Raw genomic sequence first — 26,538 nt, forward strand, 5'->3', positions numbered from 1 at the left:
TCCAGTGAACAAGAGATCAAATCCCACCGTGATTGCTCGTGAATTTGAATTCAGTTGTAAAAAAAATCTGAAAATGAAAAGCTGGTGTCAGTAAAAGTGACCGGGATTGTCATAAAATCACAACTGGTTCACTGATGTCCTTTAGGGAAGGAAACCTGCCGTCCTCACCCGGTCTGGGCCTATAGGTGACTCCAGTCCCTACGCCAACGTGGTTGACTCTTAACCGCCCTCCTGAAGTGGCCGACCGAGACATTCAGTTTGTATCAAACCCGCTACCAGCGGTTCAAGAAGGCGGCGGCCACCACCTTCTCAGGGCAACTAGTGATGGGCAATAAATGCCAGCCTTGCCAGTGACGCCCACCTCCCTAGAATAAAAACACTATCGATCTCAGTTTTGACAATCATCAATTGACCCCCAGCCTCAACAACTCTTTGAGGGAGCGAGTTCTAGATTTCCACTACCCTTTGTGTGAGGATGTGCTGCCTGACATCACCCCTCAATTGGTCTTTTGTCGGTTTGAGCTTGTGTTCCAGATTTATTCTTTTCTAAAATGATTAATGCAATCACATTGAATCCAAAGTTCAGTAGATTTGAAGGTTATTAGTGGGTCTCGTTAGCATCTCCCGATTTTAACGTCCGATTGTTTTTTCTTCTGCCCCGGGAAGCGCCAGTGGCGTAGACGTCTCCAAGATCGAGGAAATGGAAAAGATGTTGAAGGAGGCGCAAGCAGAGAAGGCTCGACTTTTGGAGACAAGGGTATGTATCCCAGGGTTTCAATACAACCAACTTGCAGCTTACAGCTCAGGACGTTAAACGCACCATTGCTCGGGTTATATTTAATTGGAAAAATGAACGATTGATTTCTTGCCCCCGGAGTTATTCCCAGATTTTCCCCAACCTCCCTCTCCCCGCAGCTGGGTCCTCTTACACCATTGGCTGATGGGATAGTTTGCTGACCTGCTTTGATGTCTGCATGAGAGCATAAGAATTAGGAGCAGGAGTCGGCCATTCGGCCCCTCGAGCCTGCTCCACCATTCAATAAGATCATGGCTGATCTTCTACCTCATCTCCACTTTCCTGCACTATCCCCACATCCCTGGATTCCCCTAGAGTCCAAAAATCTATCGATCTGTGTCTTGAATATACCTAATGACTGAGCCTCCACAGCCCTCTGGGGTAGAGAATTCCAAAGATTCACCACCCTCTGAGTGAAGAAATTTCTCAGATCAGTCCTAAATGGCCGACCCCTTATCCTGAGACCCCTGGTTCTAGACACTCCAGCCAGGGGAAACGGCCTCCACTGATGGTAGTCTTTCTCCCTGAAACCTCACGGTGGTCACTCTTTGTGTCATCTCCTTCTCCAAACCATTTCATTCAGCACCTCAAGACTACAGAACTCTTGACCTTCCTCAGTTTTCATTTCCTACAATCTACTTCGAAAACCGAGGCTTAGTGTGTCTTAGTCATAAACCAGGGATGTTTAAAATGCTGATTTACGAGGATGATACCAGAGCTGAGAGGTTATAACTATCAGGAAATACTGAACAGGCGGGGGCTCTTTTCTCTAGAAAAGAGAAGGCTGAGGGGTGACCTGATAGAGGTCTTTAAAATTATGAAGGGTTTTGATAGGGTAGACATAGAGAAAATTTTTCCATTTGGTGGGGAGTCCGAAGCTAGGGGCCATAAATATAAGATGGTCACGAATAAATCCAATCGGGAATTCAGGAGAAACTTCTTTACCCAGAGAGTGGTGAGAATGCACAGGGAGTGGTTGAGGTGAATAGTTTAAGGGAAAGCTAGATAAGTACATGAGGGAGTTACCTCCTCAAAAAATTCAATCCAGTCAGTCAGACTCGACCTCCCTTTAACAAATCCATGCTGACTGAGAAAGGAGGGAAGGCTGTTCTTCCACATACCATGGACAATCTGTCCTATTGTGGGCTCCAACTCCTCCATCTAATCGTCGATGGAAAGATTCTGTCTACGTACTCCCCGAACCCCAGAAGTTGTTGTGTAAATCTTTAGGATCCATCCTTGTCTCTACGATTGAACGCTGCCCTCAATAAACACCATCTCCCTCCCTCCAGCCCACCTACAGTCATACCCTCATGTCCTGTTGAGCATCTCTGTTTATAACCTTCACTCCCACTCCCGATCATCAGTTTATCCAGCTCCTCTTTGAAGGGGTGAATTGGCGGAGTCTCTGCTTTTTCTCAGAGTTCATTCCACACCCGGTGGAATAAAGCTTCTTCTAAACTCCTGTCTCGCTTGGGGCTTGTTAATTTTTAAACTTTTAGTTCCATAAATGAGTTACACATTAACCCCGTGCCAGGTTTTAGCCAAAGACTTTTTTTTCACAACACTGGGTGACGTGCCGCCGTGGCACAGAGCGTGGAACCAAAGATCGGAATCAGGCACAATACTTCCTGCTCCGAGAGCCGCCGGCCCTGGAGGCTGCAGGAATACTTCACAATCATTTCCTGTTTATCTTTCAGTAGAAATTAAAATGTTCAGACTTCCTTGCGTTTTAGGGGATGGAAGTTCAAATGTTTCAGAAGTCCCACTTGGGCTTTTGTGTGTGTGTGTGTGTGTGTGTGTGTGTGTGTTGTGTGTGCTGTGTCGGTGTGTGTATATATTTGTTTAGGGAATGTCTGTAAAGGTGCAGTGAGGGTGAATCGCTCCCCGGTGTATTTCTTTAGGGAATGTCTCCATTTTCCTGTCCTCAGTTTGAAGCCCGTTTCTGAGCCCTGTGAGCTCCCACGGTGCTGTTAGGGAGGGAGTTCCAGAATGTTGACCCAGCAACGATCCAGGAACGGCCAACGAGTGTGTGACTTGGAGGTGGTGGTGGTGGTGGTGTTCCCACGCGCCTGCTGCCCTTGTCCTTCTAGGCGGTGGAGGTCGCGAGTTTGGGAGGTGCTGCCGAAAAAGCCTTGGCGAGTTGAGTCATTTTTCTGGATGTTGATGTTGGTTCTCTCTCTCTCTCCCCCCTCTCCTCCCCCTCCCTCCCTCCCCTCCCCCCGCCTCCCCCACAGGCTCGTGAGATGGAAATGCGGCGTCAGGCCTTTGAAGAAGAGCGCAAGAGACGAGAGGAGCTGGAGAAGAGGCTACAGGACGAAACCGTTCACCGGCAGCAGTTAGTCGATAAGGAGGTCAAGTTGCGGGAGAAACATTTTTCGCAGGTACCTGCTCACTGGGATCGCGTAAACTTATTTTTTTTATTAACGCGATTGCAGAGGAATAGAAAAGTGCAAATAAGATTCCCGGCTCCACAGCAGTGGTGGATTGGAGCAGTCTGTTATTGGAGCTCCACCTCTACTTATTGGGCTTCTGATATTGGCAGCGCTGCCAACAACAATAACTTGCATTTATATAGCGCCTTTAACATAGTAAAATGTCCCAAGGCGCTTCAGGTAAATCAGAATTTGACACCGAGCCACTTAAGGAGATATTAGGGCAGGTGACCAAAAGCTTGGTCAAAGAGGTAGTTTTTAAGGCGCAGCAGAGAGGTTTAGGGAGGGAATCCCAGAGCTTCGGGCCCAGGCAGCTGAAGGCACAGGGTGAAGGAAGTGGGGGGAGATGCGCAAGAGGCCAGAATTGGAGAGATCTCGGAGGGTTCTAGGGCTGGAGGAGGTTACAGAGAAAGGGAGGGAGGGAACATCAGAGAATGGATGATTCCATGAAGTCACGTTAGTGGTTTATTTCAGAACAGCAATGGTAGAGGCCTTGTAGCAGGCAGCCCACCTACCACTAGGTGTGAGTGGGGCAATGAGAGGCCTTACTAAAACAAAAACATACTGCCTCCATCGCAAGGGGGAGGGCCCTGCACTTGACGGGATTAAAGGCATCTAATGTCAACTGAAGGAAGCCTGTGACAATGTTTGCAAACCTTGTCACCCTGCTTTGCCACTGTACATTGTAAGGCAGCTAGTTAGCGAATAACCTGACCTTGCCATCTCTAAGTAATAAAGAACAAACTTGTGTTTATTTAGCACCTTTCACGACCTCAGGACGTCCCAAAACACTTTACATCCAATTTACTTTTGAAGTGTAGTCACTGTTGTAATGTAGAAAATGTGGGAGCCAATTTGCGCACAGCAAGCTCCCAGAAAAAGCAATGTGACAATGACGAGATAATTTGATTTAGTGATATTAGTTGAGGGGTAAATATTGGCCAGGACACCGGGGAGAACTCCCCTGCTCTTCTTCGAAATAGTGCCGTGAGATCTGTAATGTCCACCTGAGAGGGCGGACGAGGGGTTGTGGGAGGGACAGGAAGTGTAAATCAAATCGATGGCAGCTTAGTCCCAAGATGGAACCTTCTAATTGAGGGTCTTAATGATGTTCGGTCTCTGACTTCCACTCACTTGTTCTGACCTGCCTTCCAGGCACGACCTTTAACCCGGTATCTACCAATCAGGAAGGAAGATTTTGACCTACGGTCCCACATCGAATCGTCAGGGCACAACCTGGAAATCTGCTACCAGGTGTCCATGTCTGAGAAGATGTGTAAAGGTTACCTCACGAAAATGGGCGGGAAAATCAAATCCTGGAGGAAACGCTGGTTTGTCTTTGACCGCATCAAGCGGACGTTGTCCTATTACGTGGGTAAGTGGCCTTTGCACAGTTGGGTATGTCTTTGAAATGCATCATTTTTTTATTTCTCTCATGGAAGTGAAAAATATCAGACCCTCCCCCGACACTCCAATAGGGGGTCAACACCTTCAGTATGGGGCAAACATAACATAAGAGCTAGGAGCAGGAGTAGGCCATTCGGCCCCTCGAGCCTGCTCCACCATTCAGTAAGATCATGGCTGATCTTCGACCTCAACACTTTCCTGAACTATCCCCATATCCCTCGATTCCCTTAATATCCAAAAATCTATCGATCTCTGTCTTGAATATACTCAATGACTGGCTCTAGACTCCCCGCCACGGGAAAATCCTCCCTGCTTCTATCCTGTCAAGCCCTGTAAGAATTTTGTATGTTTCAATGAGATCACCTCTCATTCTTCTAAACTCTAGAGAATATAGGCCCAATCTACTCAATCTCTCCTCATAGGACAATCCCCCCATCCCAGGAACCAGTCTGGTGAACCTTCGTTGCACTCCCTCTATGGCAAGTATATCCTTCCTTAGGTAAGGAGACCAGAACTGTACACAATACTCCAGGTGTGGTCTCACCAGGACCCTATATAATTGCAGTAAGATGTCTTTACTCTTATACTCAAATCCTCTTGTAATAAAGGCCAACATACCATTTGCTTTCCTAATTGCTTGCTGTACCTGCATGTTAACTTTCAGTGATTCGTGTACAAGGACACCCAGGTCCCTCTGAACACCAACATTACCCAATCTCTCATGGAAGGAGGAGAGGAGGGGACCAATTAAAAGTTTCACTACTGAGACCAATAGATTTTGACAAAGGGTTTGACCCGAAACGTTGACTCTATTTTCTCTCCACGGATGTTGCCTGGCCTGCTGAGTTTTTCCAGCATTTTCTGTTGTTATTTCAGATTTCCAACATCCGCAGTATTTTGCTATCCCAATAGATTTTTGTTGGGTAAGGGTATTAAGGGTTATTGAACCAAGGCTCGAGGGGCTGAATGGCCTCCTCTTGTTGGGAGAGGCGCCAGTACACAATATGGAAACTCTGCCTGGTGGCAGCTTTCTGATCGCAGTCCAGGGACTACCTGCACAAGTGTAGACACCAAGGGTCAGGTGTGGTGGCCCCTTCCTCTCCTCCTCGTGGTCCCAGTGACCTGCCGACCGTCACTCTCCAGGCTCACGTGACAAGATTGGCTGCTTGGGGTGAGGTACCAGAGCGTTTCCTGGACCTGTGGATCTCAACCCTGGCCCTTCAGGAGAGAAAGGAAGGATAATTGGGCAAGAGGAGAGGGAAAAAAGGACAGTTTTGAAAGAATCGATCTGGGCATTTTAATTGAAACGATCTAATTCTTCGACAGATAAACACGAAAGTAAATTAAAGGGAGTGATTTATTTTCAAGCCATCGAGGAGGTTTACTACGACCATCTCAGAAGTGCCTCAAAGGTAAGATACTACACAGGAGCTCCTACTGTGGAACTAGTCATGGTGCAGAACAGACCTTGTATCCCTCTCCCATACAGTCGCACCGACCTCTCTCCCTGGCTCAGTTGGCAGCACGGTCTCCTCTGGCTCAGAAGGTTGTTGGTTCAGTCCAGCACCAGGCCTTTGAGCGCACGAGTCCGCGGTGCTGCGGCCAGGGAATAGCGCACTGTCGGAAAGTGGGAGGTTAAGCCAAATCCTCAGCTGCCTGTTCATGTGGATGTTGAGGATCCCGTGCTGAGATAATTGGCAAAAGAACCTTGGAGAGGTGTGTGCAGTGGAGATTTCCTAGAATGGTACCAGGGATGGGAGAAATTCAGTTATGGGGTGAGACTGGAGATGCTGGGATTGTTCTCCTTAGAGCAGAGAAGGTTAAGGAGAGATTTGATAGAGGTTTTCAAAATTACGAGGGGTTTTGATAGCGTAGATAAGGAGAAACTGTTTCCAGTGGCAGGAGGGTCGGTAACCAGAGGACACAGATTGAAGGTGATTGGCAAAATGTTCAGGGGAGAGATGAGAATTTTTTTACACAACGAGTTGTTGTGATCTGGAATGCGCTGCCTGAAAGGGCGGTGGGAGCAGATTCAATGGTAACTTTCAAAAGGAAGTTGGATAAATACTTGAAGAAGGAAAAATTTGCAGGGCTACGGGGAAAGAGCAGGGGAGTGGGACTAATTAGAGAGGTCTTTCAAAGAGCTGGCACAGGCACGATGGGCCGAATGGCCGCCTTCTGTGTTTTATAATTCTAATAATTAAAAGCAGACCAGGGAGTTTTCCCGCTGATCTTGCCAATCCCATTTCGACCGACACCACTCTGGCTGTTTGCGGGACGTTACAAGCTAAGTGTGGCTGCCACATGACAGTCTCCACACAACAAATTATTTTTGGAATGCAAAGTGTTTTGATGTTGCAATGTAAATGAAAGTATTTTATATCATAGTCATTTTTTTCCACTGGTCCCAGTTGCAGCTCCCTGCTCTGCCCAGGAAATCAAGCCCCAATCAATCAGTTTATTGGTCTGTGGCAGTCTGCAATAACTCTCAGTTATCGTCCTATAAAAGGCCAATCACATTTCTTCCTCGGGCAGCAAATCTTTCTATCTTTGATGTAGCTTGGGTTTAGAAAACGCACATTTCTTTTTGGAGTAGTTGTGGCTCTTGGATTCAGGACATTGAAACCAGTTGCCCTCAGATCCCTGTTCTGGATTTGAGATATCACTAACCCCACCCCACCGCGTCTCCCCCACTCCAGGAGTCAGTTGTGGGTCAAAGTTGGAAACCTGGGGGAGGGTTTGATCTAAGTTGTGTATCATTGCGAAGAGCAATGCTTCGGGGTAAGGAAGAATACTTCTTCACTTTCTTTAGCAAGATCATAAAGAAAGAACGAACTTGCATTTCTATAGCGCCTTTCACGATGTCCCAAAGCGCTTTACAGCCAATGAAATACTTTTTGAAGTGTAGTCACTGTTGTAATGTAGGAAACGTGGCAGCCACATTGCACAGCAAGCTCCCAAAAATAGCAATGTGATAATGACCAGATAATCTGTTTTTAGCGATGTTGGTTGAGGGATAAATATTGGCCAGGACACTGGGGGAAACTCCACCTGCTCTTCGAAAAAATGCAGTGGGATCTTTTACGTCCACCTGAGAGAGCAGACGGGGCCTCGGTTTAGCATCTCATCCGAAAGACGACACCTCCGACAGTGCGGCGCTCCCTCAGCACTGCCCCTCCGACAGTGCGGCGCTCCCTCAGCACTGCCCCTCCGACAGTGCGGCGCTCCCTCAGTATTGCCCCTCCGACAGTGCGGCGCTCCCTCAGCACTGCCCCTCCGACAGTGCGGCGCTCCCTCAGTACTGCCCCTCCGACAGTGCGGCGCTCCCTCAGTACTGCCCCTCCGACAGTGCGGCGCTCCCTCAGTACTGCCCCTCCGACAGTGCGGCGCTCCCTCAGTACTGCCCCTCCGACAGTGCGGCGCTCCCTCAGTACTGCCCCTCCGACAGTACGGCGCTCCCTCAGTACTGCCCCTCCGACAGTGCGGCGCTCCCTCAGTACTGCCCCTCCGACAGTGCGGCGCTCCCTCAGTACTGCCCCTCCGACAGTGCGGCGCTCCCTCAGTACTGCCCCTCTGACAGTACAGCGCTCCCTCAGTACTGAGTCAGCCTATATTTAAGTGCTCAAGTCCCTGAAGCGGGACTATGAACCCACAACGGCGAGAGAGAGTGCTGCCCATTGAGCCACAGCTGACACCTAAATGTGTTCATTAATGAAGAGGTTCCTAATTTGGCTACACGGTGAACAGGGGAACTCCTCCTTAGCTCACAGCACTGGCCCTCGCAGTGACGGGGACAGAGAGAGAGGTGGGGGACTCAGTGTAACCTTCCCCTCACTGCTCAGGCAGTGAATGAATGCCCCTTCACTCGGGGGTTATTTTAACCCAAACCAACCCACCCCAGGGGGGGTGTGGAGCAGGTTCAGGTCGGAAGTCAAGGGGAGCGCAAAATCAGGCGGGGTGTAAAACAGGCATCCGACCCCAAACCTGCCCCATTAACGGATGGGGTGGGTTAAAATTACCCCCTTAATGCTTCTGTTTTAAGTTACAGCTTTGAGCTCCACGAACGATGAACAAGATCACTAATCTTCCTCTCCGTCTGGTGTATTTATTTCTCTTGCTTTTCTTTCCCTTTTCTCTGTTGCTCGGCTCTTATCTTCCTTGCTGACAGAAGGGATATTTGAGTCTGCATAGAATAAATGTACGTATAATTCGCAGCTCTTCGTGTTGTGTGTCGGCCCTGCACTCTGGTTTTTGAGGCCACGCCTCTGTTCTATGTCAATGCAGCTTACGATGAGATTGGTTTTAAAATAAAATAGTCCTTGACCTTGACCGATACCTGGGATGGCAGGAATGACGTATGAGGAGAGATTGGGTCGATTGGGCTTATACTCACTGGAGTTTAGAAGAATGAGAGGGGATCTCATTGAAACTTATAAAGTTCCGACAGGACTGGACAGACTAGATGCAGGAAGGATGTTCCTGATGGTCGGGGAGTCCAGAACCAGGGGTCACAGTCTAAGGGTAAGGGGTAAGCCATTTAGGACAGAGATGAGGAGGAATTTCTTCACCCAGAGAGTGGTGAACCTGTGGAATTCTCTACCACAGAAGGCAGTTGAGGCCAATTCATTAAATATATTCAAGAAGGAGTTGGATATATTTCTTAAGGCTAAAGGGATCAAGGGATATGGGGAGAAAGCAGGGACAGGGTACTGAGTTTGGATGATCAGCCATGATCTCATTAAATGGCAGAGCTGGCTTGAGGGGCCGAATGGCCTACTCCTGCTCCTATCTTCTATGTTTCTAGGAGGTGATGATCTGGGCTCTCTGGTAGCCTAAAGATGCTGAGGGGGTGATACTGCCCTTGGTTGACAGAGAATCAGTGGCTCGCTTTACACCCCGCCCGTTGACTACAATCGAAAAGCTCTGGAATTCCCTCCCTAAACCTCTCCGCCTCTCTCTCCTCCTTTAAGACGCTCCTTAAAACCGACCTCTTTGACCAAGTGTTTGGTCACCTGTCCTAATATCTCCTTGTGTGGCTCGGCAATCGGGCTGGGTGTAAAACAACAACTTGTACTTATATAGCACCTTCAACGTAGTAAAACATCCCAAGGCGTTTCACGAGAGAGCAATGAGACAAAGGCTCAAGGGGCCAAATGGCCTACTCCTGCTCCTATAAAAGTTGGAATCGCTCTGAGAGAACTGGCATACGTACAAAAGGACCAAACTTCTGTGCTGTAAAATTCTATAATTCTGTGAACGAAACAATACCATTAGGGTGGATTTTTTTTCCCCCACACCCACCCGGTTTTTTCCCTTTATCTGCTTGCTCTGGCTGGGGCCTAGTTGCACAGGCTCTGGGAGCTGTCCTGTCCTGTCCCTCACCCATAGCCATTAAACATGTGTCACCCCAGACGGCCAGTGTCGACAAGCTGTTTGACTGCAGTGTGGCATCACGTCCCACACCCGACCCCGTCTCCATTGGATGTCCGCATGCCCAGGGTCACCGATTATGTATTGATCAGGAGCGAGATCTCTGACCAGTTATTTTTTTCCTGCTGCCTATCGCAGGGGAACTGAGGCCAACGGTAGCACCTCCGCCCTGCCCCCACTGACAGCAACTAACTAAGCACAGACTGAAGGGTCAAAACAACAACTTGCATTTATATAGCGCCTTTAACGTAGTAAAACGTCCCAAACGTTTCACGGGAGCTCAATCATGACACCGAGCCACATGAGGTATTAGAACGGGTGACCAAAGCTTGCTCAAAAAAGGTAGGATTTCAGGGGCATGTGAAAGGAGAGGCGGAGAGGCTTAGGGAGGAAATTCCAGAGCTTAGGGCCCAGGCAGCTGAAGGCGCGGCCGCCAATGGTGGAGCGATGGAAATCGGGGATGCGCAAGAGACCAGAATTGGAGTCGCGCCGAGAATTTATTTCCAACTTGGGGGGGGGTCACTGGGCAACAATCAGGAGTGAGAACTCTCCCTTGCTGCTAGTTTCACTCCCCAGGCTGGCCCACGGTTTAAGTCAGCTGATGAAGGCAGGTTTCCATGGACCTGCGTGCCAACGTGGGTCAGCACGTTCAAGACAGATGGGGAGTAGATGGGGGGGGGGGACTCGTACTTCAGAGCTGGTGATGTGTGTGGAGGTACCCCCATTTCAGTAAAGATAGACAGACTTGCATTTCTGCAGCGCCTTTCATCATCTCAGGACGTCCCGAAGTGCTTTACAGCCAATGAAATACTTTTTGAAGTGTGGTCACTGTTGGAATGTGGGAAACGCGGCAGCCAATTTGCACACAGCAAGCTCCCACAAACAGCAATGTAATAAAATGACCAGATAATCTGTTTTAGTGATTTTGGTTGAGGGATAAATATTGGCCCAAGGACACCGGGGAGAACTCCCCTGCTCTTCTTCCAAATAGTGTCCGTGGGATCTTTTACCTGAGAGGGTAGACGGGGCCTCGGTTTACAGCCTCATCCGAAAGACGCCACCTCAGACAGTGCGGCGCTCCCTCAGTACTGCCCCTCCGACAGTGCGGCGCTCCCTCAGCACTGCCCCTCCGACAGTGCGGCGCTCCATCAGTACTGCCCCTCCGACAGTGCGGCGCGCCCTCAGTACTGCCCCTCCGACATTGCGGCGCTCCCTCAGTACTGCCCCTCCGACAGTGCGGCGCTCCCTCAGTACTGCCCCTCCGACAGTGCGGCGCTCCCTCAGTACTGCCCCTCCGACAGACAGACATCGGGACAGACAGAAGAGCCGCTTTATATATATAGATAGCTAGATAGATAGATATAAAGCGGCTCTTCTGTCTGTCTGTCCGCCTGGTCTCTATACGTTTGGAAGTTACAGAGCGTACCGACGCGCGCGTCGCCTCAAAAGAAAGCTTGCGATTCCGGACCGGTCATAGGCGTATTTACGTTTCGGCCGGACAAAAATCCCGCCCGCGGTATCCCAAAAACGTTCAGCGTTCCGCTCATTAGCATCTCATTAGCGACCGTGTGACGTCGAGGTCTTCCTACAGTTGAGTGTCGAGTGACTCGACAATTGACCAATCCTACGCTTCGGTGACCTGACCGGTCGACCAATCGGTGCGTGTGTGGGCAAGCCTTATCCTTCTGAACCGAGGTGAGTGGCCGCCATCTTGATTTTCCACGATTTTTTCCCCCACACTTTCTGTGTGTTAGGGAACTAAGGTAAATATTTCAATTATGTGTTAGGCAATTAATTAACAATTTATTTGAGTTTTATACTGTGTTTAGCAACCCCCCCCCCCCCCTCCTCCTCACCCTCGCGCAGGGGGGACTCGGGGCCTGAAGCTGAAAAAATTTATCTCTCTCTCTCTCTTTCTTCCCTCTCCCTCTCTCTCCTTCTCCTCTTCCCTCTCTCCCCTCTCTGTCTCTCTCTACTTCCCCCTCTCAGGTGTCGCGGACGGAGCGTGGGCGCGCCGCCCGAAGTTTCCCGCTCGCTAACGGCCTTGCCGGCTCCCGCGGGCCGCTCGCACTCACCGCGCATGCGCCGCCTGCCCGCACGCAGCGGCCGTCTATCAGCCGCGCGATACGCGGGGGACCTCAGCAACGGCACCGGACCTCAGGCGCTAGGCAGGGGGAGGGGCCGGAGAGAGGGACAGGGGGGAGGGGAGGGAGAGGGAGAGGGAGACAGGGGAGGGGAGGGAGAGAGGGGGAGGGGGAGGGAGGGGGAGGGGGAGAGGGGAGGGAGGGAGAGGGGAGGGAGGGAGAGGGGAGAGGGGAGGGGGGAGGGGAGGGGGGGAGGGGAGGGGGAGGGAGAGAGGGAGGGAGGGGGAGAGAGGGGAGGGAGGGATAGGACAGGGAGAGGGGGGGACACACAGGGGCAGGGAGACCAAATGCCCCAAAATTGCCCTCGCAACGCGGGGCTCCCCAGCTAGTAGCTAATAAAAGACTTCATGCCAACGTGAGTTAGCACCTCCAAGACAGAAGTGAAGTGAAGTGTGACGCAAGAAAACTACTAGGCACTTGGTCTAAGCGTTAAACAAAGCTTTAATCAACTGTTTTACAACATGGAGGTCTAGTTGTGTCCTTCACTAGTTCCTGTTAAGAATGTCCTGCGCAAGCTGGGCCCGTGCCCGAGTATTTATACTCTCCCTGGACAGCGCCACCCGTAGGCCGCTCAGTATTATTTCATAAGTCTTTCTTTCATGAATGACTGATTCATGTCAAAGTGTAGTCACTGTTGCAATGTAGAGGGCAAATGTTATAATTTTGTCCTTGAGAAAATGACAAGTTAATTCTATTTTCCCTTCCATTTCTCGGTCTTTTCAGAGTCCCAACCCGAGCCTCACGTTCTGCGTCAAGACCCACGATCGACTGTACTTCATGGTGGCTCCGACCCCAGAGGCGATGCGGATTTGGATGGACGTGATCGTGACGGGAGCCGAGGGCTACACGCAGTTCATGAGCTGAAGGGCAGGGAGGACCCCCTGCTTGGGGTGGAGTGAGTTGGCATCGTGCCAGTCCTTCGTAGAACCGACCTGCTCTGTCCAACAGCGGAGGCCGCACTGCCTGTCTTGACTGACTGTCTCTCCGTCTGTGTCTCCCTCTCTTTCTCTCTCTCTGTCTCGCGCTCTCTGTCTGAACACCGATTGGGACAACAAGTAAATCTGTCCCGGCTCACCGTGCGGAGTTCAAGGAACCGACGGATCATTTTATAACGCTTTTGCTGGGAGAAAGAAAAATCGACTTCAAAAGAAATATCTTCACCTACAAACAATAAAAAGGGATTGGGCCATTGCCAAAGACTCCCATCCAGTCCTTGCAGTTTGAACATTTTGATTTTTCAAACGGATAGTGGACGGAAACAAAAGGGTTCGTAATAAAACAAAAAAAAAACACACAAAAAAAATTAACTCCCGACTTGAAACAAGAGGCAGGCTTCGGCACAGAAAGAACCTTTTCAATGGACTTCTTCGGGAAGCCGCTGGCGAGGGTGGATTGGCGCCATTGCCAGGTGCGGGCGCGGTCCTGCTGCCTCTGGCGCCCGACCGGTGACTCGAAAACACGCAGAAACGTTCAGCGTCGGGCGACGACCTGGCGATTCACACGCAAAGAAAATAGAGGAGGAACGCGTTCTCTTCGACGAGTCTACGCGCAACGTGCGCGCGGACTGACCGCGGCCGTACAGCTCACGGCAGCACCAGCGGCCGAACGAACTCGACGACGCCCGCAGACGAGGGGGAAATTGCAGACGCTCCCTTACGTGCCTTTAAACTTCTGGTCCAGGGATTCCCAGTGCTCAGTCTATGGACTCGTTTTGGCATAAACAGCATCTCTTGGGAGTTGAATCAGGGATTGAAATTTGTTTTATTTTATTGCTTTTTGGTTATGTTACTGAATTGCTCAGTTAAACGCTAGCTGACCTCCCCGTGCGGCAGAACTTACCTCAACGTTTCGAGTTATTTTGCGGGAGGAGAACAGAATTTTTGTCTTTCCTTTTTTTTTATATAACTATTAAGAGCCCCGGTATTGCTTCTGCTTCCCGACACACCCTGTGCTGTAGTTTAGCTTAACATATTAGTAACCATACCCAACTGTGCTTCATTCATACCTTTTGTTTTAGCCAATATCATATTGTGGCCAAAAAGAAAGGGAATTGAAATCGCAAGAAACTTTTAAATGTTTCTCAAGGACAATTTTGTGAAGTGTTTTGAGAGATTTGTTGGTTTTGTAGTTCACGTTGGACTCGCTAATTGAAAGCTCTTCATCGCCATGGTGACGTTATATGGGGAGCTTTATCCTCGTCCTGAAGACCAAGCAGTCGCTTGCGTCTCGTGTTGTAGGTTGTGGTGAGGTGTGGTCTTTTCCCCACAACAGGGCAGCAACAGCCCCTCTTCAGAGTAAACGCTTAATGTATTCGTTGTCTGGTGTCTGCCGACCGAGCCAGGGACACAGGTTGTGGTGCTACAGTTGGCCTCAGTGCCCTGGGCCAGGCAGAGCAAGATCCAACATTGTCCTCACCCACCCCCTTGGATCGCCATCCAGTGATGGGAGGAGGTGGCTGGAAGGACGTGTGACCTGCCCCTGTGGTTGAATAGTCCACTTCCATTGGTTATTCACATTCACAGGTGAGTAGTTGAACCGGAGAGTCCAGGGTCAATCCCAGGGTCAAACCCCGGGTCCAGGGTGAGTTTGCCAGGGGGGTACCTGGGCTGCTGCAAGTGGTCCTAGTGCCCTGGCTATAAGGGGAAGAAACATGTCAGCCAGGCTCCTGTTTCTCATCGCTCTCCAGTGACTCCTGTTGACGTGGGTGCCAACTTTGGATGAATAAATTACATTTATATGTTTTACACTTTGGCTTTTTGTTCAACCCAAAGCTGAGTTTCGAATCGCATCACCGAGGTCGCTCACTCCCAGCGGTGCAACGTTGCCCCCTCCCCGACTCCCCCTTCCCCTGCCTTCCCCCCGACTCCCCCTTCCTTCCCCCCATCACCCCCCTCCCCGACTCCCCCTTCCTTCCCCCCTCACCCCCCTCCCCGACTCCCCCTTTCTTCCCCCCTCCCCGACTCTCCCTTTCTTCCCCCCCGACTCCCCCTTCCTTCCCCCCTCACCCCCTCCCCCGACTCCCCCTTCCTTCCCCACCTCCCTGACTCCCCCCGCATTCCCCGACTCCCCCTTCCTTCCCCACCTCACCCGCCTTCCCCACCTCCCTGACTCCCCCCCGCATTCCCCGACTTCCCCCTTCCTTCCCCACCCCCCTCCCCGACTCCCCCGCCTTCCCCACCTCCTCCTTCCTTCCCCGACTCCCCCCCTCCATCTTCTCCTCGACTCGCCTCCCTCACCCCCACTCCTCCATCCCCTCCTCGACTCGGCCCCTCACCCCCCTCCCCGACTCCCCTCCTCCATCCCCACCTCACCCCCCATCACCACCTTAACCGACCCCCGCCTTCCCTACCTCACCCCCCTCCTTCCTCACCTCATCCCCTCCGCCCCTACCTCAACCCCCCTCCACTACCTCACCCCACCCCACATCTCAAGGATTTTGACCCAGCGACGATGAAGGATCGGCGATATATTCCCAAGTCAGGAATCTGCGTGACGTGACGGGAAACTTGGAGGTGGTGGGAGGGAAATGTCCACCAATCTGTACATGGAGCAACACTCCCACCCACACACCAACCACATGCGTACATGTTGATACAGAAAACGCATGCGTACATGTTGATACAGAAAACGCAATGAGATTTGGAGCTTTTCATTAGCCTTGTGTTGAGAATCAGGAGTTTCCGGGTGAGTAACCTCATTCTAAAGGCGCACTACCATGGTTACAGGTTGAACCTCACAGGATGGTTTAACCCTCGATTGTCCGCCTTAAAGCAGCGTTCCATCACAGACTGAATCCAGGAAACTCATTGAAGACGCGAGTCTTTGAAAATATCACTTTCCCTTCAACCTTCGTGAATTAGATTTGAATCGTTATGGCATTTTCTTAATTTTAAAAACAAAATGTAGTTCAATTCCTCTACCTCCGAGTGGGGAATGTTCCTGCAGTATTTATTTAATTTTTATTAAGCAGAGAAGGGAGGGACTGCACTGATATATAATGAGGATTCACCAGCCTCCACAATGGTACAGGCACGATGGGCCGAATGGCCTCCTCCTGTGCTGTATCATTCTCTGATTCTCTACAGAATGGATAGGCCACGCAGGTGGTACTCGTCCCTCTACCAAGCTGCTTGGCAGCAGTGACACAGTTAGATATGAATCAGTCATTGGCCATCACTGGGCTGCTGCACTCGACAGTCCCCACACCAGGAGAACGGCAGGCTTCTTACATTGTTGATTAAACAATGCTGTCGCCAGGTTTAGCATGCGAAGAATGCCTTTCACTTTGACCCAGTGCCAATGGTGTGAAGTACCTGTGGTTCGGGCCTGTCACTTGTGGTGGGGATAGACTGATGGCTCTTCATTCATCCATTAAATTATTCCCAGCACCACAAGTGATAGTCCGGTACCCACCAGTCCTGTACCCCAGTGTTACACTGACAGACCTGTACCCCAGTGTAATAGTGCCAGACCTGTACCCACCAGTACTGTAACCCAGTGATACACAGCGACAGACCTGTACCCACCAGTACTGTACATCAGTTATACAGCAACAGACCTGTACCCACCAGTACTGTACCCCAGTGTTATAGTGACAGACCTGTACCCACCAGTACTGTACCCCAGTGTAATAGTGCCAGACCTGTACCCACCAGTACTGTAACCCACTGTTACACAGCGACAGACCTGTACCCACCAGTACTGTACATCAGTTAGACAGCAACAGACCTGTACCCACCAGTACTGTACCCCAGTGTTATAGTGACAGACCTGTACCCACCAGTGCTGTAACCCAGTGCTATACAGTGACAGGCCTGTACCCACCAGTACTGTACCCCAGTGTTATACAGCGACAGACCTGTACCAACCAGTACTGTAACCCACTGTTACACAGCGACAGACCTGTACCCACCAGTACTGTACATCAGTTAGACAGCAACAGACCTGTACCCACCAGTACTGTACCCCAGTGTTATACAGCGACAGACCTGTACCCACCAGTACTGTACCCCAGTGTTATACAGCGACAGACCTGTACCCACCAGTACTGTACCCCAGTGTAATAGTGCCAGACCTGTACCCACCAGTACTGTACCCACCAGTACTGTACCCACCAGTACTGCACCCGTGTTATACAGCAACAGACCTGTACCCACCAGTACTGTACCCCAGTGTTATACAGTGATAGAACTGCACCCACCAGTCCTGTACCCCAGTGTTCTACAGTGACAAACCTGTACCCACCAGTACTGTACCCGAGTGTTAGTGGCAGACCCGTACACACCAGTACTGTACCCCAGTGTTATACAGCGACAGACCTGTACCCCAGCAGTACTGTACCCCAGTGTTATTCAGCAACAGACCTGTGCCCCAGTGTTATACAGTGACAGACCTGTACCCCAACAGTACTATACCCGTGTTATACACTGACAGACCTGTACCCACCAGTACTGTACCCCAGTGTAATAGTGCCAGACCTGTACCCACCAGTACTGTACCCATTATACAGTGACAGACCTGCACCCACCAGTAATGTACCCCAGTGTTACAGTGACAGACCTGTACCCACCAGTACTGTACCCGTGTTATACAGTGACAGACCTGTACCTACCAGTACTGTACCCGTGTTATACAGTGACAGACCTGTACCTACCAGTACTGTACCCCAGTGTTACACAGCGACACACCTGTACCCACCACTACTGTACCCCAGTGTTACACAGTGACAGACCTGTACCCACCACTACTGTACCCCAGTGTTATACAGTGACAGACCTGTACCCACCAGTACTGTACCCCAGTGTTATTCAGCAACAGACCTGTGCCCCAGTGTTATACAGTGACAGACCTGTACCCAGCAGTACTGGACCCCAGTGTTATAGTGACAGACCCGTACACACCAGTAATGTACCCGTGTAATACAGCGACAGACCTGCCCACCAGTACTGTACCCCAGTGTTATACAGCGACAGACCTGTACCCACCAGTACTGTACCAGTGTTATACAGCGACACACCTGTGCCCACCACTACTGTACCCCAGAGTTATACAGCGACAGACCTGTACCCACCAGTACTGTACCCGTGTTATACAGTGACAGACCTGTACCCACCAGTACTGTACCCCATTGTTATACAGCAACAGACCTGTGCCCCAGTGTTATACAGTGACAGACCTGTACCCCACCAGTACTGTACCCGTGTTATACGGCGACAGACCTGTACCCAGCAGTACTGTACCAGTGTTATTCAGCAACAGACCTGTACCCACCAATACTGTACCCCAGTGCTATACCGTGACAGACCTGAAACCACCAGTACTGTACCCCAGTGTTATATCGTGACAGACCTGTACCCACCAGTACTGTACCCCAGTGTTATACCATGACAGACCTGTACCCACCAGTACTGTACCCGTTATACAGTGACAGACCTGTACCCCACCAGTACTGTACCCCAGTGTTATACAGCGACAAACTTGTACCGACCAGTACTATACCCCAGTGTTATACAGCGACAAACCTGTACCCACCAGTACTATACCCCAGTGTTATAGTGACAGACTTGTACCCACCATTACTGTACCCGTGTTATACAGCGACAGACCGGTACCCACCAGTACTGTACCTGTGTTATACAGTGACAGACCTGTACCCACCAGTACTGTACCCCAGTGTAATAGTGACAGAACTGTACCCACCAGTAATGTACCCGTTATACAGTGACAGACCTGTACTCACCAGTACTGTACATCAGTGTTATACAGCGACAGACCTATACCTACCAGTACTGTACCCCAGTGTTATACAGCGACAGACTTGTACCCACCAGTACTGTACCCCAGTGTTATACAGCGACAGACCTGTACCCACCAGTACTGTACCCCAGTTTAATAGTGACAGACCTGTACCATCCAGTACTGTATCCGTTATACAGTGACAGACCTATACCTACCAGGACTGTACCAGTGTTATTCAGCAACAGACCTGTGCCCACCAGTACTGTACCCCAGTGCTATACAGCGACAGACCTGCACCCACCAGTACTGTACCCGTGTTACACAGCGACAGACCTGTACCCACCAGTACTGTACCACACTGTTATACAGCGACAGACCTGTACCCACCAGTACTGTACCCCACTGTTATACAGTGACAGACCTGTACCCACCAGTACTGTACCCATTATACAGCGACACACCTGTGCCCACCACTACTGTACCCGTTATACAGCGACAAACCTGTACCCACCAGTACTGTACCCGTGTTATAGTGACAGACCTGTACCCACCAGTACTGTACCCGTGTTATACAGCGACAGACCTGTACCCACCAGTACTGTACCCGTGTTATACAGTGAGACCTGTACCCACCAGTACTGTACCCCAGTGTTATACAGTGACAGACCTGTACCCACCAGTACTGTACCCATGTTATACAGCGACAGACCTGTACCCCAGCAGTATTGTACCCCAGTGTTATTCAGCAACAGACCTGTGCCCACCAGTACTGTACCCGTGTTACAGCGACAGACCTGTACCCACCAGTACTATACCAGTGTTACACTGCGACAGACCTGTACCCACTAGTACTGTACCCCAGTGTTGTACATTGACAGACGTGTACTCACCAGTACTGTACCAGTGTTGTGCAGCGACAGGCCTGTACCCACCAGGACTGTACCAGTGTTATTCAGCAACAGACCTGTGCCCACCAGTACTGTACCCCAGTGCTATACAGCGACAGACCTGTACCCACCAGTACTGTACCCGTGTTACACAGCGACAGACCTGTGCCCACCAGTACTGTACCCCAGTGTTATACAGTGACAGACCTGTACCCACCAGTACTGTACCCCACTGTTATACAGCGACAGACCTGCACCCACCAGTACTGTACCCGTTATACAGTGACAGACCTGTACCCACCAGTACTGTACCCATTATACAGCGACACACCTGTGCCCACCACTACTGTACCCGTGTTATACAGCGACAAACCTGTACCCACCAGTACTGTACCCGTTACACAGCGACAGACCTGTACCCGTGTTATACAGCGACAGACCTGTACCCACCAGTACTGTACCCCAGTGTAATAGTGACAGACCTGTACCCACCAGTACTGTACCCACCAGTACTGTACCCCAGTGTTACACAGGGACAGACCTGTACCCACCAGTACTGTACTCGTGTTATACAGCGACAGACCTGTACCCCAGCAGTACTGTACCCCAGTGTTATTCAGCAACAGACCTGTGCCCACCAGTACTGTACCCGTGTTACAGCGACAGACCTGTACCCACCAGTACTATACCAGTGTTACACGGCGACAGACCTGTACCCACCAGTACTGTACCCCAGTGTTGTACACTGACAGACGTGTACTCACCAGTACTGTACCAGTGTTGTGCAGCGACAGACCTGTACCCACCAGGACTGTACCTGTTATACAGTGACAGACCTGCACCCACCAGTACTGAACCCCAGTGTTACACAGCGACACACCTGTGCCCACCACTACAGTACCCCAGTGTTATACAGCAACAAACCTGTACCCACCAGTACTATACCCCAGTGTTATAGTGACAGACCTGTACCCACCAGTACTGTACCCGTTATACAGTGACAGACCTGTACCCACCAGTACTGTACCCCAGTGTTATACAGCGACAGACCTGTACCCATCAGTACTGTACCCGTGTTATACAGCGACAAACCTGTACCCACCCTTCTGTATCCCAGTGTTATACAGTGACAGACCTGTACTCACCAGTACTGTACCCTTGTTGTACAGCGACAGACCTGTACCCCAGTGTTATACAGTGACAGACCTGTACCCCACCAGTACTGTACCCGTGTTATACGGTGACTGACTTGTACCCACCAGGACTGTACCAGTGTTATTCAGCAACAGACCTGTGCCCAGCAGTACTGTACCCCAGTGCTATACAACGACAGAGCTGTACCCGTGTTATAGTGACAGACCCGTCCCCACCTCTACTGTACCCGTGTTATACAGCGACAAAGCTGTACCCACCAGTACTGTACCCGTTATACAGTGACAGACCTGTACCCACCAGTACTGTACCCCAGTGTTAGTGACAGACCTGTACCCACCAGTATTGTACCAGTGTTGTGCAGCGACAGACCTGTACCCACCAGTACTGTACCAGTGTTACACTGCGACAGACCTGTACCCACCAGTACTGTACCCCAGTGTTATACAGCGACAGACCTGTAGCCACCTGTACTATAACCCAGTGTTATACAGTGACAGACCTATGCCCACCACTACTGTACATCAGTTATACAGCGACAGACCTGTACCCACCAGTACGGTACCCCAGTGTTATACAGTGACAGACCTGTGCCCACCAGTACTGTACCCGTGTTGTACAGCGACAGACCTGTACCCACCAGTACTGTACCCGTTATACAGCGACAGACCTGTACCCACTATACAGCAACAGACCTGTACCCACCAGTATTGTACCCCAGTGTTATAGTGACAGACCTGTACCCACCAGTACTGTACCCATTGGACTGCGACACCTGTACCCACCAGTACTGTACACCAGTGTTATACAGTGACAGACCTGTACCCCAGTGTTACAGCGACAGACCTGTACCCATCAGTACTGTACCCCAGTATTATAGTGACAGACCTATACCCACCAGTACTGTACATGTGTTGTACACCGACAGACCTGTACCCACCCGTACTGTACCCCAGTATTATACAGTGACAGACCTGTACTCACCAGTACTGTACCCGTGTTGTACAGCGACAGTCCTGTACCCCAGCAATACTGTACTCGTGTTATTCAGCAACAGACCTGTGTCTACCAGTATTTTACCCAAGTGTTATACGGTGACAGACCTGTACCCCATCACTACTGTACCCGTGTTATACAGTGACAGACCTCTACCCACCTGTACTGTACCCCAGTGCTATACAGCGACAGACCTGCACCCACCAGTACTGTACCCGTGTTACACAGCGACAGACCTGTACCCACCAGTACTGTACCACACTGTTATACAGCGACAGACCTGTACCCACCAGTACTGTACCCCACTGTTATACAGTGACAGACCTGTACCCACCAGTACTGTACCCATTATACAGCGACACACCTGTGCCCACCACTACTGTACCCGTTATACAGCGACAAACCTGTACCCACCAGTACTGTACCCGTGTTATAGTGACAGACCTGTACCCACCAGTACTGTACCCGTGTTATACAGCGACAGACCTGTACCCACCAGTACTGTACCCGTGTTATACAGTGAGACCTGTACCCACCAGTACTGTACCCCAGTGTTATACAGTGACAGACCTGTACCCACCAGTACTGTACCCATGTTATACAGCGACAGACCTGTACCCCAGCAGTATTGTACCCCAGTGTTATTCAGCAACAGACCTGTGCCCACCAGTACTGTACCCGTGTTACAGCGACAGACCTGTACCCACCAGTACTATACCAGTGTTACACTGCGACAGACCTGTACCCACTAGTACTGTACCCCAGTGTTGTACATTGACAGACGTGTACTCACCAGTACTGTACCAGTGTTGTGCAGCGACAGGCCTGTACCCACCAGGACTGTACCAGTGTTATTCAGCAACAGACCTGTGCCCACCAGTACTGTACCCCAGTGCTATACAGCGACAGACCTGTACCCACCAGTACTGTACCCGTGTTACACAGCGACAGACCTGTGCCCACCAGTACTGTACCCCAGTGTTATACAGTGACAGACCTGTACCCACCAGTACTGTACCCCACTGTTATACAGCGACAGACCTGCACCCACCAGTACTGTACCCGTTATACAGTGACAGACCTGTACCCACCAGTACTGTACCCATTATACAGCGACACACCTGTGCCCACCACTACTGTACCCGTGTTATACAGCGACAAACCTGTACCCACCAGTACTGTACCCGTTACACAGCGACAGACCTGTACCCGTGTTATACAGCGACAGACCTGTACCCACCAGTACTGTACCCCAGTGTAATAGTGACAGACCTGTACCCACCAGTACTGTACCCACCAGTACTGTACCCCAGTGTTACACAGGGACAGACCTGTACCCACCAGTACTGTACTCGTGTTATACAGCGACAGACCTGTACCCCAGCAGTACTGTACCCCAGTGTTATTCAGCAACAGACCTGTGCCCACCAGTACTGTACCCGTGTTACAGCGACAGACCTGTACCCACCAGTACTATACCAGTGTTACACGGCGACAGACCTGTACCCACCAGTACTGTACCCCAGTGTTGTACACTGACAGACGTGTACTCACCAGTACTGTACCAGTGTTGTGCAGCGACAGACCTGTACCCACCAGGACTGTACCTGTTATACAGTGACAGACCTGCACCCACCAGTACTGAACCCCAGTGTTACACAGCGACACACCTGTGCCCACCACTACAGTACCCCAGTGTTATACAGCAACAAACCTGTACCCACCAGTACTATACCCCAGTGTTATAGTGACAGACCTGTACCCACCAGTACTGTACCCGTTATACAGTGACAGACCTGTACCCACCAGTACTGTACCCCAGTGTTATACAGCGACAGACCTGTACCCATCAGTACTGTACCCGTGTTATACAGCGACAAACCTGTACCCACCCTTCTGTATCCCAGTGTTATACAGTGACAGACCTGTACTCACCAGTACTGTACCCTTGTTGTACAGCGACAGACCTGTACCCCAGTGTTATACAGTGACAGACCTGTACCCCACCAGTACTGTACCCGTGTTATACGGTGACTGACTTGTACCCACCAGGACTGTACCAGTGTTATTCAGCAACAGACCTGTGCCCAGCAGTACTGTACCCCAGTGCTATACAACGACAGAGCTGTACCCGTGTTATAGTGACAGACCCGTCCCCACCTCTACTGTACCCGTGTTATACAGCGACAAAGCTGTACCCACCAGTACTGTACCCGTTATACAGTGACAGACCTGTACCCACCAGTACTGTACCCCAGTGTTAGTGACAGACCTGTACCCACCAGTATTGTACCAGTGTTGTGCAGCGACAGACCTGTACCCACCAGTACTGTACCAGTGTTACACTGCGACAGACCTGTACCCACCAGTACTGTACCCCAGTGTTATACAGCGACAGACCTGTAGCCACCTGTACTATAACCCAGTGTTATACAGTGACAGACCTATGCCCACCACTACTGTACATCAGTTATACAGCGACAGACCTGTACCCACCAGTACGGTACCCCAGTGTTATACAGTGACAGACCTGTGCCCACCAGTACTGTACCCGTGTTGTACAGCGACAGACCTGTACCCACCAGTACTGTACCCGTTATACAGCGACAGACCTGTACCCACTATACAGCAACAGACCTGTACCCACCAGTATTGTACCCCAGTGTTATAGTGACAGACCTGTACCCACCAGTACTGTACCCATTGGACTGCGACACCTGTACCCACCAGTACTGTACACCAGTGTTATACAGTGACAGACCTGTACCCCAGTGTTACAGCGACAGACCTGTACCCATCAGTACTGTACCCCAGTATTATAGTGACAGACCTATACCCACCAGTACTGTACATGTGTTGTACACCGACAGACCTGTACCCACCCGTACTGTACCCCAGTATTATACAGTGACAGACCTGTACTCACCAGTACTGTACCCGTGTTGTACAGCGACAGTCCTGTACCCCAGCAATACTGTACTCGTGTTATTCAGCAACAGACCTGTGTCTACCAGTATTTTACCCAAGTGTTATACGGTGACAGACCTGTACCCCATCACTACTGTACCCGTGTTATACAGTGACAGACCTCTACCCACCTGTACTGTACCCCAGTGTAATACAGCAACAGACCTGTGCCCACCAGTACTGTACCCCAGTGTTAGTGACAGACCTGTACCCACCAGTACTGTACCCGTTATAGTGACAGACCTGTACCCACCAGTACTGTACCCCAGTGTTAGTGACAGACCTGTACCCACTAGTATTGTACCCGTGTTGTACAGCGACAGACCTGTACCCACCAGTACTGTACCAGTGTTACACTGCCACAGACCTGTACCCACCAGTACTGTACCCCAGTGTTATACAGCGACAGACCTGTAGCCACCTGTACTATAACCCAGTGTTATACAGTGACAGACCTATACCCACCACTACTGTACATCAGTTATACAGCGACAGACCTGTACCCACCAGTACGGTACCCCAGTGTTATACAGTGACAGACCTGTACCCACCAGTACTGTACCCGTGTTGTACAGCGACAGACCTGTACCCACCAGTACTGTACCCGTGTTATACAGTGACAGACTTGTACCCACCAGTACTGTACAGTGACAGACCTGTAGCCACCAGTACTGGACCCCAGTGTTATACAGTGACAGACCTGTACCCCACCAGTACTGTACCCGTGTTATTCGGCGACAGAACTGTGCCCACCAGTACTGTGCCCCAGTGTTACACAGTGACAGACCTGTACCCACCAGTACTGTATCCCAGTGTTACACAGTGACAGACTTGTACCCACCAGTACTGTAACCCAGTGTTATACAGAGACAGATTTGTACCCACCAGTACTGTACCCCAGTGTTACACAGTGACAGACCTGTACCCACCAGTACTGTACCTGTTATACAGCGACAGACCTATATCCACCAGTACTGTATCCCAGTGTTACACAGTGACAGACTTGTACCCACCAGTACTGTAACCCAGTGTTATACAGTGACAGACCTGTACCCACCAGTACTGTACCCCAGTGTTACAGTGACAGACCTGTACCCACCAGTACTGTACCCGTTACACATTGACAGACCTGTACCCACCAGTACTGTACCCCAGTGTTACACAGCCTAACGTACTATCTTCAGACACAGCCCAAGTTTGAAGGAGAAAGTCTATGACTGCTCTGGGCATTTTTCCACAGTAGACACAGCATGAAAACCTCACACCCACTGTTGGAATTTACTGTAATGTTAAAGCTGCCTTGCGATTGCGTACTCTGATGGACAAGAGAAATGACGACAAGTTCAATGGGGGCCGAGTCCTGATGCACTGCAAACAGAGCGAGTTAAATGCTGCAGCGTCCTGACGTGCCTCTTCAGTTTAAGATTGGGAGAAGGAACAGTTGTAAAGGAATGTACAAATTTCAAACCCTGATCTCTGTAGCTTTTTTTTTTAAAAACAGAAGTTATCTACACGGACATGTATGGGATTTTTCAGGCCCAAGCCTCTTTGTAAAAGATTTTGGGGGAACTGGGGCAGGGATATTT

General features: G+C 50.6%; 1 protein-coding gene across 22 annotated transcripts in view; it reads left to right on the top strand.

Annotated features, from left to right (window-relative positions):
* Positions 1-14,956, top strand: part of phldb1b (pleckstrin homology-like domain, family B, member 1b) — a 326,558-nt gene extending 311,602 nt beyond the window's left edge. For 19 of the 22 annotated variants that reach the window (XM_085967718.1, XM_085967708.1, XM_085967710.1 and 16 more), the window contains 6 exons: positions 667-757; positions 3,034-3,180; positions 4,387-4,606; positions 5,965-6,050; positions 8,807-8,836; positions 12,936-14,956. In XM_085967718.1, the coding sequence (XP_085823844.1) occupies positions 667-757; positions 3,034-3,180; positions 4,387-4,606; positions 5,965-6,050; positions 8,807-8,836; positions 12,936-13,076 (715 nt within the window). In that variant the 3' untranslated portion in view covers positions 13,077-14,956. The remainder of the gene's footprint in view (positions 1-666; positions 758-3,033; positions 3,181-4,386; positions 4,607-5,964; positions 6,051-8,806; positions 8,837-12,935) is intronic. The other 3 variants (XM_085967711.1, XM_085967714.1, XM_085967731.1) reach the window with 1 other exon arrangement.
* Positions 14,957-26,538: the final 11,582 nt, after the last annotated feature.

This window comes from Somniosus microcephalus, chromosome 26 (assembly GCF_052327205.1).
Source record: "Somniosus microcephalus isolate GS21.2 chromosome 26, FLI_Smic_1.0, whole genome shotgun sequence".
In the NCBI taxonomy this organism is placed as follows: Eukaryota; Metazoa; Chordata; class Chondrichthyes; order Squaliformes; family Somniosidae; genus Somniosus; species Somniosus microcephalus.